The sequence below is a fragment of the Cantharellus anzutake genome (assembly GCF_015039405.1).
Source record: "Cantharellus anzutake strain C23 chromosome Unknown EI90scaffold_13, whole genome shotgun sequence".
Taxonomy (NCBI): domain Eukaryota; kingdom Fungi; phylum Basidiomycota; class Agaricomycetes; order Cantharellales; family Hydnaceae; genus Cantharellus; species Cantharellus anzutake.
In genome coordinates this window covers 1,284,048-1,296,525 of record NW_024066963.1, presented here as the reverse complement: position 1 = coordinate 1,296,525, position 12,478 = coordinate 1,284,048, and the positions used below count along the sequence as shown (strand labels likewise).

The 12,478-nt window shown below is 48.9% G+C and overlaps 2 protein-coding genes across 2 annotated transcripts; both read right to left on the bottom strand.

The window, feature by feature from the left end:
- Positions 1–3,569: 3,569 nt before the first annotated feature.
- Positions 3,570–4,625, bottom strand: EI90DRAFT_3014693 (uncharacterized protein; the record flags this gene model as incomplete). The annotated part of the gene is made up of 5 exons (XM_039056809.1): positions 3,570–3,729; positions 3,781–3,895; positions 3,922–4,042; positions 4,112–4,315; positions 4,494–4,625. 5 exons carry the CDS (start codon positions 4,623–4,625, stop codon positions 3,570–3,572), a joined length of 732 nt encoding a protein of 243 aa, XP_038918684.1.
- A 1,332-nt stretch (positions 4,626–5,957) lies between these two features.
- Positions 5,958–6,766, bottom strand: EI90DRAFT_3048454 (uncharacterized protein). The gene has a single exon (XM_039059622.1). It carries the CDS (start codon positions 6,566–6,568, stop codon positions 6,344–6,346), a length of 225 nt encoding a protein of 74 aa, XP_038918683.1. The 5' UTR covers positions 6,569–6,766; the 3' UTR covers positions 5,958–6,343.
- Positions 6,767–12,478: the final 5,712 nt, after the last annotated feature.

Sequence of the window (12,478 nt, the reverse complement as noted above, 5' to 3'; positions counted from 1 at the left end):
AAGTAAAAGTGAGGGATATATCATCATTAACTGTGAAAACTGTATCCGAACCTCGTAAACCTGAAGCAGCATGAGAAGTAAGTCCGGAATGTGAAGGAGGAGCGGGACAGGCGAAAATTTGAGAGCGGAGGATGCGGTTTGGAGAATGAGTCTAGTGGTGCTAATGATACTTTCCTTTTTGCCATCCGACGGGCCAGCTGGCGACGATAGAGTCGGTTCTGACACAGGGGGTACAGGTAAATCCAACCCTGCATTTTCCAGTTGTGTGCGGACACATGCATCATTGTCATAGGGACCCCAAGGGTTGGGAATATCACAATGGGCTTCGGACCCCGATGGCGCCGGGGAGGGGGATGGCAATCGGTCCGAATGCGCAGGAGATGAATGTGCAGGCGTGGTGGTAGCAGATACTCCTGGGACAGGTGTGCTCGATCGGCTGATAGTATTGACATTTGACCGCCAGGTCTTCATATCTGGCGCGAGGGACTGGAGATCGCAGGAAGGAGACCGTGGTGGCACAATCCGGGAAATTTCGGGATGAGATTCCGTCGATCCATCCCACCGATCATGATGAATACCTTCGCAGGGGGTTTGTGAGCTGGTGGGATGGATGTCAAGCGATGAGACCAAAGCATGTGATCGTGAACCACTGTCAGATATCTCAGGCAGCTCAAGCTCTGGAATTGGGAAAGGCCAAGGGTCACCGGAAGGACCAAAAGCGGGCGCCGGTCCAGGAACCCCGGGATACGGTCCGACTGGCCTGCTGCGCCAATCGTGAGGAATGTCGCGGCTTTGGTGAGCCTGGGGGTCAGTAGGAAGGACTGGATGTGATGGGGGGGAGGTATACAGGTGCAGATGACTGTAAGATGGCTCAGGCAGCGTCGTCACACCGCCTAGGGGGGTTGTGGTTCTGTGAGCCACAATATACGCTCCACCGTGCCAATCATGAAGACTATTGTCGCCGGTTTGGAGGGTCCGCGGGTTGGCAGGATGGAAATGGGAGGGGTCAAGTGATGAAGATGGGGGGGATGGTTGTCGTTGATTGCCATCGGGTGCGATAGGGGAATGCCGCTTTGGTGGGTGAGGTTCCGGCTCATAGGTAGAGGGTCGTCGTTTTCGGCGGTCCATGGTGCGAGTGTCGATGTGAGGGTCAGAGGGTAAATAGATCGACTCTCCACCCGCCACTTCGTACATCTATTAAAATAGTCGTGTGAAGGAGACGGGCAAGAATGCGTTGTCCACGATGTAAATTCAATGAAAAGAAAGATAGTTAGGAACTCATTCCAAGCCACTGATAGGCGCGTGGTTTGAGCTAATTTAGCTACGGCAGTGCACCACAGTGAAACGCGTGGCTCTTGGACTGGGGTGCCTTGTTGTGGCGGTAGTTCCTCTGCCACCCATCGAATTACAGAAGCGATATTGAATTCATCGATTGCGCAGTCACTGGGCGCGGCGGTAGGCAGGTGACCAGCCTCTGTAGTATAGAGGGCGGCGACACTTGGAGTCACAGAACTGTCTAATATTAGGAAGTCATAGAGGCTGGAGTCCTGCCTAACAGAACTGAATGACATCCGGATAAGGATTAGAAAATTGTGCATTGTCCCAATTGGGAAATACAGGTGTGACAGGAAGATCAGTGAAGGCATGCTTTTGGCGTCTGCGATGACGACACGCCCCGAAGTGTCGTGAAGGCAGATAGAACTGGACAGTGATGGCACAGGTGCTATGATAACGCACGTTGAGATGGGAGAGGGTGTGGGCCTGCTGACCACAATTTTTCGAGACTCGCGCGGGGTATAATGTTTTACAGTCATGAATGGCGGTAGGCATAGCGTAGCAAGCACTCTTTGATAAACCGCAAAGCGAAGAAATATTGGGAAGATAGGCACTTCCCCTTCTGTACAGATCCAGGCTGGGTGTAACACCTTCTGCTGGGATATACTAGCCAGACTCCAATTAACAACGAAAGGCGGAATGCCAGGGGTCATCGAGTCGGGACAAGCGTACCGTTCCATGAAGATTTGAGAAGGCTCCGTCCCCACTCGGTCCTCTTAGAGCTCGCTCAAAGGTCAATATGGCATCCCCATCAATTTGCGCACCATGTGTAGAGGACTAAGGTGATCAGGTGGCCAATGGGAAGACATTGGCGAACGGCTTTGACTTCGAGGGAAAACCCCCAGTTGGCCGTCCATTTAGAGAGGAACACGCGGGAGTGGTTTAACGCATGTAAGAAACATTCCCTGCAATACCGTTCTAGGAAAGGTTTTCGCCACAAGTATTTCAAGTTGATGTATCTAGGGGTGTAGAAAACCCCAACGTCCTTGACCAGAATGAAGAGTATCCAATAGCACGCTCATGTTGACGGAAAGAGACGATGCTCCGGACGATGGGGGCGAGCGGTTTTACTGTCATGCCTGCAAAGCACTGCCGCAGCAAAATATGACGGCTGGGTAAATGAAGGACGATAGAACGAAGAAAACAGCCCAACAGTCGTTGAAGAGGCGAATTACGTATATCGAGTGAAGTCGTTTGCTCAGTGCGACGGCTAACAAGAGCGCACCGCTAACCAGCGTGTATGAAGACTGATTCTTGTCAGGTGACCAGCCCGTACGTGTTGCGAAGAGATGGCGAAACATTCTTGGACAAAAGGTTATACGCACACCAGCGATAGTTGCATTCGCCAGAACCGCAACTTTTAGGCGCATCAGGACACCTCCGGGCCCCGGTTCAGATCACTGAATGGCAATCGGTTTCAAACCACGCCAACCTCGATCTGAATCGACGGGATTTTTCAGAAATCTTCGTACGATCCAATGCATTTATATTCTGTTCAAACATCTATGCATTCTTAAGTTGTGCGGCGGAGAATCTGAGGTCATTAGATACAATAAATGGTACAAACAAAGATCTCGGTGCCGGGTGCAAGCAGCCACGCCAAGTTTCGAGCTGCAATTAAACCATTCGGAATCGGTAACCAGAAACAAATTTGATAACTCTTGCCATCGTTGAGATTCGGTCCCAATCTTGAATCCGGCACCGCATTCGCTGAATGTCTAGCTTGCGGTCAGAATCTCTGAGGCGGATCTGCCCTTGGTAACAAACTTACGAGGCACAGTCACGGCCCGGGGCCAGACTGTCCCACCTGCAATTGTTAACGCAAATGCAACGGTCCCCATCAGGCAGGACTTATGACTTCGTAACACGCAGATCTTTATGCCCAAATGTGAATTCCGATACAGCAGCAATAGCAAGGTGTCCCAGTGCCCTAGAACGTGTCTGACATGAGATTGAGAGAAGGGGGAATTTGTCACATTGGCAAGGGCATTCATTTTGAGCTTGTACAGGTGTTCCATAATTGCTGTTGTGCACATTTCATTCATTCATAGAACGACGATTGCATGTCACGGGGTCGGGTAAAGGGTTTCACCCTCAACCCCAGTTTCAACTTACGGACTGAGGAATGGGAGTCATCAGGGTCCCCTTACCGACCTCACAGTTTTTTTAGGTTTAATTCCCGCGCGCGCATCACGCGGGCGCGCTTGCGCGCTCGGCTTACTTCCTCACTTCTTTCACTTCTCTCGCTTAATCCATTCGTCATGGCACCTCAGACTCATTCTGGCAACTTCTGGGTTCTTCCTCAAACGCCCTCGCCCCCGCCCACACGCTTCCTGGGTAAAACACGCGGAATTCGCGCTCGCGCCCTGAGACGCGCGCTCCTGCACTCTAGTTCTGTACCCACATGTTATTCACATGTTGATGGCATTCCAAACGCATACCCACGTTCTCTGGGCCTTCCTTCGCTCTTCCCCCGCGTCTGTACATGCGCGAACGCTCAGAAATGCGCCCTCTATGATATTCGCGCGCTTGCGGTATCCCAGACGCGTACTCACGCCCCCTAGGCCTTTCTCATGTGCGACTCACACATGCGATGTGCTGGACAACCTCCGAGACCCCTCTGATTAGACCATCCCGCAAGTATGCTGACTGCTGGGACATTGTTTGGAGACGTCTTCAGCATATCAACCTTTGCAACTTCCAAACCCTATCTGAATCCCATTGCTGCGTGCTGATGCCTATGCTTCACCGGCTATGACTCAGTCTTCACTCCTACCACCCAAGTCGAGCCTGCCGGTTCCGGAACCGAATCCGCCAACTCCGACATCGGCTTCGGTGACTCCGAAACGTTGTCGTCACCGTTGAGGCTGGAAAAAGCGCCGATTTGAGCGGCATTCCTCTTCTTTTCTTTCATTCCTTCTCTCCTGGTCCCCCGCTTTTTCTTCCGAAGTTGGTTTCGAACACCCGAAGTCTGTTCTAACTGGGGAGGATGTAAGGGATGGGTGGTGGATGCAGGGATTGGGTTCTTGAGTACGAAAGTATGTCATTCCATCTCCCACCACTTCATGCTGAATTCATTCCTTATCGATAGGCCATATTGCATGAAGGGTCCTGCACGCTCGAGTGCGTGGCGTGCCCTGTGACTGTACACTCCTTACTTCATATTGCAGACATGATTGAGACAGTGGAGTCTGTTTGGTGTTATTGGTCATTCCCGATAGAGCGATTTGGTGCATCAAGAGTCGTGTCCACCCCAAGGGAAACATGGCCAACCACACCAAACCAAACATCATGCACAGCTATCACAGGTAAAGATTATATACGACCTCACTGACACGCTCGGCCTTTCAAGTCACACATTATCCAGCTTTCCCGCTGAATGTACGTGACAATCTCTTGTTCATTTCCAACTCACTATGCCCAACCCCTACACTCAGACCCATCAACCATTCTCGATGTCCTCTCCAATCCCGACAACCAGATATCGGAAGTTTCTTCGCTCAATCTAGCTTGCTCCACGCTGTCTTCATCAAGGGGAACCCCGGTGACACAACGCACATGTTGCATTCATCCTCACGGTTGGGCGTGATGCTACATATATACGAGCCAGTGTACTCTCATTTTTTGTTGAGCCTCTACATGATTTCCCTTTTATCAGTATTCGCTCTTGGTTGACAAGAACTCGACATTCCCTCATCGCCAAGAGGAGTTTGAGTGGGTCACCCACTACGGACAGCTCCTGGATCTTATTGTTGTTCGTCTCTGCCCGGAAAAAACTTTATACCCACGGGCACCTTTGCTCGCCCCCCCTCTCCCATCTACATTCTTGCACGCATCATGCCCCTGCTACTACCGGAACAGATCTCAAGCAACAGAGGTGATTGACATCTCTGGTTTCAGCCGTTGTTGGGCAAATTGAGGCAGGCGGTAAGATATATATGTACGGACCCCTCGCACCGAGGTGTAATCAATATTAGCTCTATCTGAGCTTCGTTCATGCCGTGGTGGTGGCTTTTTTATTCCTGCATGAGGTCCTCTTCTGTTGGTGTTGCAGATGCAAGCCCTTGAGGTGTTTTCAAATTTACACACGAATCAGAGTATCGAAACATTGTCACACTACTTTTTCTTCTGTGCTTTCCTACTCTGTAGCCATCTTTGTTAGAGGCTGCATACATCCTCAGTGTATCTTATACATGCACATTTCTCGCTTGAAGGTGGATGCCATGTCGTATTATGAGATAAGAAGTGACAAGCTGCCCAAATTGAAAATAAAAGTGAAATCATTCTTTCTGTTAGTACTACATAGTCACAGTGGGAAGTAACCCCGGCAGATGGTGTAGGGTTGCCCCGGTACCAGCCCTGCTAGGTAGCCCCATTACCATTTGACGGGGCCAACCATCAGATTTCGAGTGCCGGGACCTCCTATCAGATATGCGCAGTCTGACGGGGCCATCCTGACGGGGTACCCCGGAAATACTGACAGGGTGCCCTGGAAGTTATTGATAGGTAACCCCGCCTGTTTTAATAGTAAATCATAATATATTCATTTGGTATATAGTAATACACGCATACACTGGCGCTTGTCATTGCGAGTGTCGGAGAAAATAATACCCCAAGGCTATACTGAGGGTGCAGAGAAAACCTCGCGCTAAACCTCGCGCTTGAACACACCTTTGCAGGGATAACCCCTCGGGGTCTGTGGGGCCGGCGTAGGTCCCAAGAGCAAGTCGGTTTCGAAGATAGGATGACAATAATCAGTGGGGTAAATATGGCAGGTAGATCGCAAAGCAAATGATGAGGTGAATGGTGGGGTGAACGGTGGGGAACACATAGTTTGCTCATCCGTGAAACCCGACCCGCGGGGTTCCAGCACTCTTTGTACCTCACCAACGGGAGTTCGCCTTTTAGCCGCGGAGGAAGCTATTGTCTTCCAATTCCGGTCACTTTTGGGAAGTTTGATTGTTTCCTGGAGTAGAAAGTTAGCAAGGAAATGGGAAGGGGAGGAAAGTTAAGAGCGTAGTAGTAGGCACACTTTGTGGTTAGGCACCAGTGCAGGCTCTGCAACAGCGCGTTGGGCAATGCCATGATAACACATCTGGTCTGCGTCCTTCCATGTCGGTTGGCCCAAAATCTTGGCATCAATGAGTGAAGAACACGTCGAAACGTGTGGGAACGCGTCCAATTGTACAAGCCTGACTATTGGAATGGAAGCGTGCACGGTGCAACAGAGCATGGGCCCACAGTGTCGGACTCAAGAATTGAAGAGACGAAATAGCAGACACAGATATGGCTCCCACCAAAGGGTGCAATGCAGGCTTGATCGCCAAGATCGGATGAGCTGATTGCGCAAGATCACTCAACCTGTATTGGCAATAGTAAGCATTGAAGCACGTATTAGGATGCAGAAAACAGAGGGCCAGCCAAGAAAAACATGGCTGCGCATATTACGGATATCCAGCATTGATTGGATGAGTGTGGGGGGAACACAGAGATAAGAGAGATGACAGGTGAGACGAAGTTCCAAAGTAAATGGCAACTCCCGAACCGACAAGGATGAGGAAAGGAACCCAAAACCGACATTAGCGCCCCGCACTTCCACTCTTCCCAATGGTCTCCTTGCTCCCAACAATCACATGCCTACGGTAGCCCTGGTACTCCACTCGACTGAGCAGCATTTCGAAGAAAATGATAAGTATTTTAATGTGATGGTAAAACCCAGTACAATCTGATGGGGAACTTCCCACATGCACACCTGGACGGACTTGTCATGGAACTCAGCGATGATGAGAATGAGGGATTGGAATCCTCTAAGTTAATGTGCGAAATTGTCTTTTGGTATCAATATGTAAGTCAGAATCCAGATGCTAGGTAGCCCCGGTACTACACACGACTGAGCATTTCCAAAAAGCTGATAGGGACTCCTGGCATTTTCGATTAGGTGATGGTACAACCCAGTACAATCTGATGGGGGGACTTCCCACAGTGTAGTGTCCAAAGTCAGTTCGGGCGAGATGACAAACGGGGAGCCAAGAGTGAACGCAGCAGCCTTTTAAGCCCGCTGCATGGCTTCACACGTGGCTTCTGGCAAACTCGCCGGAGACACTAAAGACCCGAACAGGGTCCAAGAGATGACCATAATATTTGTAAATGGGTGATGACGTTGTAGGCGGGATAATCGCCCACGCACAGAGCCGGCTCAGATACCCGCTTCCAACATTCAGAAACCACTTCCATTCACGCGACAACTCGATATGAATTTGGTACCCAAAAATAGTCCTAATTCGTACGGTTCTGACGATATCAAGAACGTCCCAATCGGTGGAGATTTGACGGAGTTCCGTGTTGGAGAAGTTAGGCACAGCAGGTCACGGGCATGTGCGGGCGTGGGAATCTCAAGCAGCAACCCAGAATTCCAGCCTCACTCGTTCCCACGGCATCTAATAAATTGGTAAAAATGCCTATTGGCTGCGTGAGAGTTATCTCCGGCTTCATTTCCAATTTCGGCTCTTAATTCCCTAAATCCGTTGAGATATCGCTTATTTTCTTTTATTTTCATATTTTGCCATCATTTCAGTTATTGATTGATATTCTTTTATTGATACTGTTACCCTTTTCTATTATTTCGCCTAATAAGGTATCCAGGTGCCATATGGTACCAATATTTCCCATCAATTATTCTAAAAATAATTGTTCCTTATATCCTGTACATACCGGATTTTGGAAAAGAAGTTCTCCCCTCCCCCATTTTTCTCTAAGGTGCTAGGACGCGCTAGAGAGGGTGTGAGTGTGTGGAATTCCAACAGTAGGAATAAGGGCAGCTGTCTAGCTCACAACGAGTGAGTAGTGGACGCTGAGCCCGGACCTTGCAGAAATCCCGGAGAACCCACACGGAGTTTAAGGATCGAGAGTCAAGCGAAGTTTAGAGAGAAAGTAGAGAGTTTAGGAGAGTTTGGCCCCACGAGCTTAGTCGGCATAGAGAGCCGCTAGCCCTCTTGCAACGTTGGAGTGAATGGAAGAACGGATCGATAAACAACTGGTGGGTAATCGTTAAAGAGTTCCTGGGTGCCACGGATGACAGAGATTGACTCATGATTCTGTAAACAAAGTAAATCGAAATACAATTCATTTTGGTGCTCACCTCGAATTGATTCCAATCAGGAGAAAATTGCCCATCCGCTGCGAAGAACAAGACCAAGCTTTGAGTCCAGAATTGTTTAAATTCCCCCTGCAATTCATTAGACTCTTGTGAAAAGAGGAGCGAAGGGTCCAAGTGTTCAAACAAATACATAAGTGCATAGTCGACATGCTTGGGTTTCTGAGTCTTGCTCTTAGGCTCCCACTTCTTTTCATCTCCCAAAAGAAGTTCAGTGCGGAGACCCAACTCATTCCTTTTAATGACACCATTCACAAATCGAAGGAGCCGCAACCCAATTGAATACCCTTTCTCATGTATATAATACTAAAGATAAAGGGAACAATAAAATAAATTCAGAACCTGCACTTACGACAAAGTCTAGACATTCTTTGGAGCTGAAGAGCAGCCGCTCTTTCGGTGGTGTCGACCGAGTGTTCCGTCTGTAGCGTTGCCATTGAGAGGTCATTCATATGGCCGATAGTGCTCAAAAGTGAAGGGGATGCCGGTGTTACAAAGCTTGGGGGGGCAACCGATGGCACATATTCTGCATTCACAAAGAGATTGTTGGGGTCGATTGGTGCATTGTCTGTGTTTGTGAATGGGTAGGGAGTCGGGGTTGGAGTTGGGGTTCCACCACTAGGTCCCGCATTGTTGGTGTGTCGTTCAGTAGGCCTCGTCCCAACATTACGGTATTTGTTTCGTCCGCGAACACCGCATCTGGTGTAAGGACCTCTGTGGTGGGGTGGCACCCACTCTCGGCCATGGTAGGGAGATGTAGGAGGGGGCGGTGGACGTGTGAACCTGCTAGGGGAACCGATCATCAGCAAAAAATTGTTATGCTCCTGAGTGCTCCGGAGTATCAAGAGCACTGGGAGAATCAGGAGGAGATTGGCTGGTCCAGGAACAGCCCATTTCCTCCGGAGTTGGCTAGGTACTCCAGGGCACTCCCAGGAGGGCCTGGAGCATTGCTTTGTGCACAAACATATCCAGTAAATACAATTTAAATGCTTCAAAGTGTATAGGGGTGAGAAGCTTCTGGGAGCTCCTGGAGCATTTGAAAATGAAAAGGAAAAAAAGAGGGAAGATCCCCCATGAATACCTCCTACCACAAGACTAACACAACAAGACACTGCTTAACATTTAGATCAAACACTATACTATATATCAAGGACACTGAGACTCACCAATACACAATCAAAATTTATGGCCTGATATATGATTAATCTGGCAACTTAATCACTTTCGGGCTGGCAGAATATGGGGGAGGGGGAAATGAGGGAGAATGAGGGGGGGAAATGAGGGGGAAATGAGGGGGAAATGAGGGGGAGAATGAGGGGAGAATGAGGGGGAGAATGAGGGGGGAGAATGAGGGGGGAATGAGGGGGGAATGAGGGGGGATATAGAGGGAAATGAGGAAAATTTGAAAAATAGGGACTTCTAAAAAGTTGAAAAAAATAATTAGGGAAAAAATCAAAAAAATTCAGGAACTGTAGTGCCTTTGAAGTGCTTTCAGGATATATAATTATTTGCAAAATCAAGGAAGAAATGATGGAGAAAAATGGAAAATACTTTCGGAGACCCGAGAAATAATGAGAACTGAATTGATGGGAAAGTCTGAAAATTGAATAGGGAAGTGAGGGGAAGCCTTGTAGCATTGTTATTTTCTGCTGTTCTAATTTTTCCTGATTGTTCTTGGTCTCACTCCCAGCTGCTACTGGATACTCCTGGATACTCCTGGAAGCTCCTGGGAGGGTCCAGGAGCAGCTAATGGAAAATACTTTTGGAGACCCAAGAACTGAATTGATGGGAAAGTCTGAAAATTGAATAGGAAAGTGAGGGGAAGCCTTGTAGCATTGTTATTTTCTGCTGTTCTGATTTTTCCCGATTCTTCTTGGTCTCATTCCCAGCTGCTCCTCAATACTCCTGGAAGCTCCTGGGAGGGTCTAGGAGCAGCTGGGAGTGAGACCAAGAACAATCAGGAAAAATCAGAACAGCAGAAAATAACAATGCTTACAAGGCTTCCCCTCGCTTTCCTATTCAATTTTCAGACTTTCCCATCAATTCAGTTCTCATTATTTCTCGGGTCTCCGAAAGTATTTTCCATTTTTCTCCATCATTTCTTCCTCAATTTTGCAAATAATTATATGTCCTGAAAGCACTTTAAAGGCACTATAGTTCCTGAATTTTTTTTTGATTTTTCCCTAAATTTTCCTCCCACTGTTCCTGGCACATTACATACTCCTCACCACTCCCAGCTGCTCCTGAACCCCCTCCCAGGAGAACACTATTGGCTCCAGGAGTGCCCAATCTGCTGTTTTGTCTCCCACATGCTCCAGCCACTCTTGATGCTCCGGAGCATAACGGACTTTTGCTGATGCATGACCGTGCCAGAATTCAAGATGGCTTGCGCTTCTAGATAGGGAGCATGGAGTGCGTGAGACTCAATCGCGTTCAGGATCACGTCTGTGAGGTTGTTAGCCTCCACCCATTGCATCCAAAAGTTTGGTTCAGTGTCAGGGACGCGTCTGGGGTCGAGAGGGCCCGGGGGTAATATCCGGCACTGAGGCCATTGCGGGGTGTGGAGCAGGCGTGCGTACTGGCGGGCCCGATCCGGGACAGTGGTCCCTGGCCACTCAGACTGAAGTGGAGAATGTGTTATTATTATTAAAGGGGAAAACTATACTACTTACCTGAAGTGGAGAATGTGAGAAGAAGGTTACTTCTTCGGTTCCCACTTCAGGTACATTTATGTACATGCGGCTTGAGTCACATGACAGGTGCCACGTCATCCTCAGAGGCAGCCGCAGGCATCCGGGTGTCCCCGTGGGGGATCCCGAGAGTGTCCGCTACATGCGCGCGTGCTGGGCACAGCGGGAAGCCGTCCGGGGTGTGTGGGCCGGACGGGTCAATAGTACATCGATACAAAGGAAGGTGGTCCGTGTAGATAGAAAGAAATAAACAGGAAGAGGAAGATGAGAAGAATGAAATAAAGAAAGGGGAAAGAAGAGGGAAAAGAAAGGGGAGGAGAGGGAGGAAGGAGGGGGGAGGGGGATAGACAGCGGGGAGCGGGTGTGGTGTGGCCGGGTGGGCCCGGGTGGGCCCGGGTCAGGCAGGTGTGCCCTGACATTCAGGGCCAGTAATTGTGCCACCAGACTCTATCATAGCAAGATGGCGGCATACCGCTGCATAGTCCTTTGATTCCATGCCGGGCACTATCGTGAATCTGGGTTTTACTTTCACGGTGAATCCTCTCCTGGGCAGGATGATGGTGTGCGAGTGTGGATTGAACATTGTGGTGTGTCTGTGGTCAGGGAGGGTCGATATGGGGGGTTTGGTCGAGCTACAAGCGAGACCTATCGATATTGCCGCAATGGATAGTCCTTTTATATGTTCAGTTACATCTGATATTGGAGTATTTTCTTGTCGTAATTTCGTAATTACCCCTAAGACATCCAAATAATCGCTAAGTGCTGCCTTTCCGTGCAACATACTCCATGGTTCCCAGCTTGTAGAGCTATCCAACCACTGCACGAAGAACTTCGCATTCTTGCCTTGGCCATCGTGCTTCATGATGTGCTGTATCAGCATGTCATCTGGAATTCCAAGTCCAATGTAGTCATTGACTTTTCAGCTAGGGAATAGGATATCGTCGTTAGGGATATGTGGGCATAGTAATTTCGAGTGGAACACTGAGTGAATACCTCGTTTCTTGAGTTCCTCCGGCAACTCCAACTCAAAACTCGTGTTCGGTGAAGCCTCTCTTGCTATCTGCAAAGGTCCGATAAACTTTGGGGACAACTTTCTCGACTTGTTTTTACCTAGATTCAGATTTTCCATCGAGAGATACACTAAGTCTCCAACTTTAAACGGAACTTGTCTTCGATGTTTATTAGCTAACCATGTCTGATTTGTTCTTGAATTGATTAGTGCATTGTGCACATCAAGTGTAATTGATGTCATTTTCCGGGCCAGTGCCTGTATCCTGCAGTAAGGCGATTCTTGCGAAAC

Bases quoted from the DNA above. Each gene is read 5' to 3' on its own strand.
- EI90DRAFT_3048454 (XM_039059622.1), bottom strand. From the start codon at position 6,568: ATGCTCTGTTGCACCGTGCACGCTTCCATTCCAATAGTCAGGCTTGTA.